At 63.8% G+C, this 2,541-nt stretch overlaps 2 protein-coding genes across 2 annotated transcripts in view; both read left to right on the forward strand.

Annotated features, from left to right (window-relative positions):
- LRRC4B (leucine rich repeat containing 4B) overlaps positions 1–1,430 on the forward strand; it is an 18,528-nt gene extending 17,098 nt beyond the window's left edge. Inside the window, exon 3 of the mRNA XM_011374599.2 lies at positions 1,425–1,430. Coding sequence (XP_011372901.1) covers positions 1,425–1,430 — 6 coding nt within the window. The remainder of the gene's footprint in view (positions 1–1,424) is intronic.
- Positions 1,431–1,441: 11 nt separating this feature from the next.
- ASPDH (aspartate dehydrogenase domain containing) overlaps positions 1,442–2,541 on the forward strand; it is a 4,614-nt gene continuing 3,514 nt past the window's right edge. Inside the window, 1 exon segment of the mRNA XM_011374600.1 lies at positions 1,442–1,466. Within this exon segment, the coding sequence (XP_011372902.1) occupies positions 1,442–1,466 (25 nt within the window).

Raw genomic sequence — 2,541 nt, forward strand, 5'->3', positions numbered from 1 at the left:
AAAAAACGAAGTGAATGTGGGTGGGGAGCAGAATGAGAGGATGTTGAGCCCCCCCCCCCAGGTGTTGAGGCCCCTCCCCTTGACCTTGGAAGTCCCAGGAGGGGCCGGGTTGCCCAGCACCAGGATTTAGTCTCCCCGCAGCTCTTTGAGGAAGGGACTGGGGTCCTCTCCCCTGCCCCGACTTCTCAGCAGAAATCGAGGGGCCCATATTAGTTTCCCAGGGCTGCCTCAGCGAAGGAGTAAAACCCGGGTGGGCCAGGACGGCGGGAACACGTGTCACAGGGGAGGCTCCAGGGGTCCGAGGTCAGGCGTGGACCCCGCGGGGCAGGATCCTTCCCGGCCGCCTCCAGCTTCTGGTCAGCGCTGCGCCTCCCACACCGTCTGAGCCTGTCCGTCCCTGTCCCAGCCCCTCCTTTACCAGGACCCGGGTGGAATGGGATGAGGGCCCTTCACCTCATCTTAACTGGACCTTCTGCAAAGACGGTTTCCAAATTAGGTCACTCGGGCCCTGGAGGTCAGGATTCCCAGTATGTCTTATCAGGGGACACAAGTCAACCTGTGACAGAGCCAAACCAGTGTCTGCCTCTGCTGCAGACCCACTCCAGACGCCGACGCACAGGAAACGAGCCGCGCGGGTCCCCGTGCAGGGGCGGGAAGGGGGAGCTGGGGGTGCAGGGGCGCTTCAGCTGCGGGAGGGCTGTGCAGCCGCCTTAAAGCAGAGGCGGGAGGGACGGGATCCAGGCCTGGGGACTGAGAGGGAGCATTGCTGTCACCAAGGAGGTCAAGGACAGCACGGAGTCCCTAGGGAGACAGCAGCCAGCGAGTGGGAGCAAACCCAGGGGCCGGCCGGGGCAGTGGGCAGCTGCTGGTGGGGCCAGGGGAGGCCAAGATGCTGGCATTTCAGCCTCTAGAGGGCCGGGCCCACTGTCTGGACCGGCCGAGGCAGCTGTCTGGACAGGGAGCTGCTCTGGGCAGACATGGCCGCGGACACGCAGGGCTGAGCCGGGGGGCAGGGCGGGTCTCCGCCCCCTTTCTTCTCTCACCTCAGCCTAGCCTGGCCCCACATACAGCAGGCCTGCTTGCTACATGGGACCTGTTGTCCCATGGAGTTGAAGGCAGACGTGGGGCAGGCAGGAAGGCCACATGTCCCTGGCCAGGCCCTGTGAGCTCTGCGAGGCCCTGCCCCTCTTCCATGGCCATTTCCGCCCCACGGCATCCCCCCGCTCCCCGACCTGGGTGCCCTCAAAGCAAAATCCCTTATGGGCCGTGGCAGCCGCAGCCCTGTACGTCCTCTGCCACCCTCTCTCGACGTAGCTGGCGTCCTGGGCCCTATCTGTCTGCGCATCTGCTCTGCCGCCTGTCAACTCGGGACCCTCCCCCTCGCTCCCTCTTTCATGCTCCCTTTCTCCCTGGTCCTCTTTCAGAGCTGATCCTGGTTGCCATGGAGACACTGCAGCGGGTACCAGGTGGCGGTTGGGGGCAGGGAGCGGCACTGCCACAGCCTCCAGCATTTCCAATGCCAGGCACTGGCTGGGGCTCATTTTGGGGGGCGCTCGGGGCTTTCCAGGCCCCCTGCAGGCTTCTCCTTGACTGATGGGAGGGGGGACAGGGGAGGGGAGGGCGTGGGAGTGAGAATACAGCATGGGGGAGGGGGACTGGCGGCATCACGGCTAGGGAAGGGGAGGATGAAAGGTGAGAACTCAAGGTGAACTGCAGATGTTCTGGAGACGGGGCTGGGCTGAGCCACACTCCGGCTCCCACTGCCTCGTGGGGACACGGGGTATGGCCAGGCCAGGCATTCCTTGGCCCTTTCGGTGGGGAGGACATGAGGGCCTGGCCTGGCCGGGGACAGAATGGCAGCCAGCCCAGAGGAGATGGAGGCGGGGGCTGGGAGGATCGAGATCCAGGGAGGCAGATACGGAGATGGAGAGGAAGAGAGATGAGAGACAGAAAGAGACTCAGACGGAGGAAAACACTGAGGGACGTTGACAAGAATTGACGCGGTGCCAAGGCACGAGGGAGTGGCCGTGAGGGTAGGGATTCGAGCAAGGGGACGGAGAGCCCAAAGTCCCCATTACCATCTCGCCCTGCTCCCAACCCTCTCAACCCCCACCCCAAGCAGGATGCAGTTTCCATGACAACCTGGCCAGCCAAAACGGGGGGGGGCTGGGGACTGCAGAGGAAATTTTCCACATCAGCAGCAAGGGAGGAGGATATGATTCAGAGAAAGAACTGGCCCATACAGTGGGGGCCACTAGGGCCCCTGGCACCCCAGGTCATAGTGCCCACTGCCTCCGGGATTCTCAGCCCGCCCCCACTCAGCAAACCTTCACCCTCCTCTCTGAGCCACTGTGGGGAAGGTTAGGAGAAGCTCAAGGGTCAAATGTCCAAAGAGCAGCAGCTGCCCAGGCCTCCGGTGGAGGGGACCAGCCAGCCGCCAACGGAGCTTGGACCACAGGCCACCAGATTCAAGGGCCCCATGGAGGGTTGGGGTGGTGGGCTACGGCTGTCTCGGTGAGTCCCAGAACGTCTGGGGTCTCT

This window comes from Pteropus vampyrus, unplaced genomic scaffold, assembly GCF_000151845.1.
Source record: "Pteropus vampyrus isolate Shadow unplaced genomic scaffold, Pvam_2.0 Scaffold250, whole genome shotgun sequence".
In the NCBI taxonomy this organism is placed as follows: Eukaryota; Metazoa; Chordata; class Mammalia; order Chiroptera; family Pteropodidae; genus Pteropus; species Pteropus vampyrus.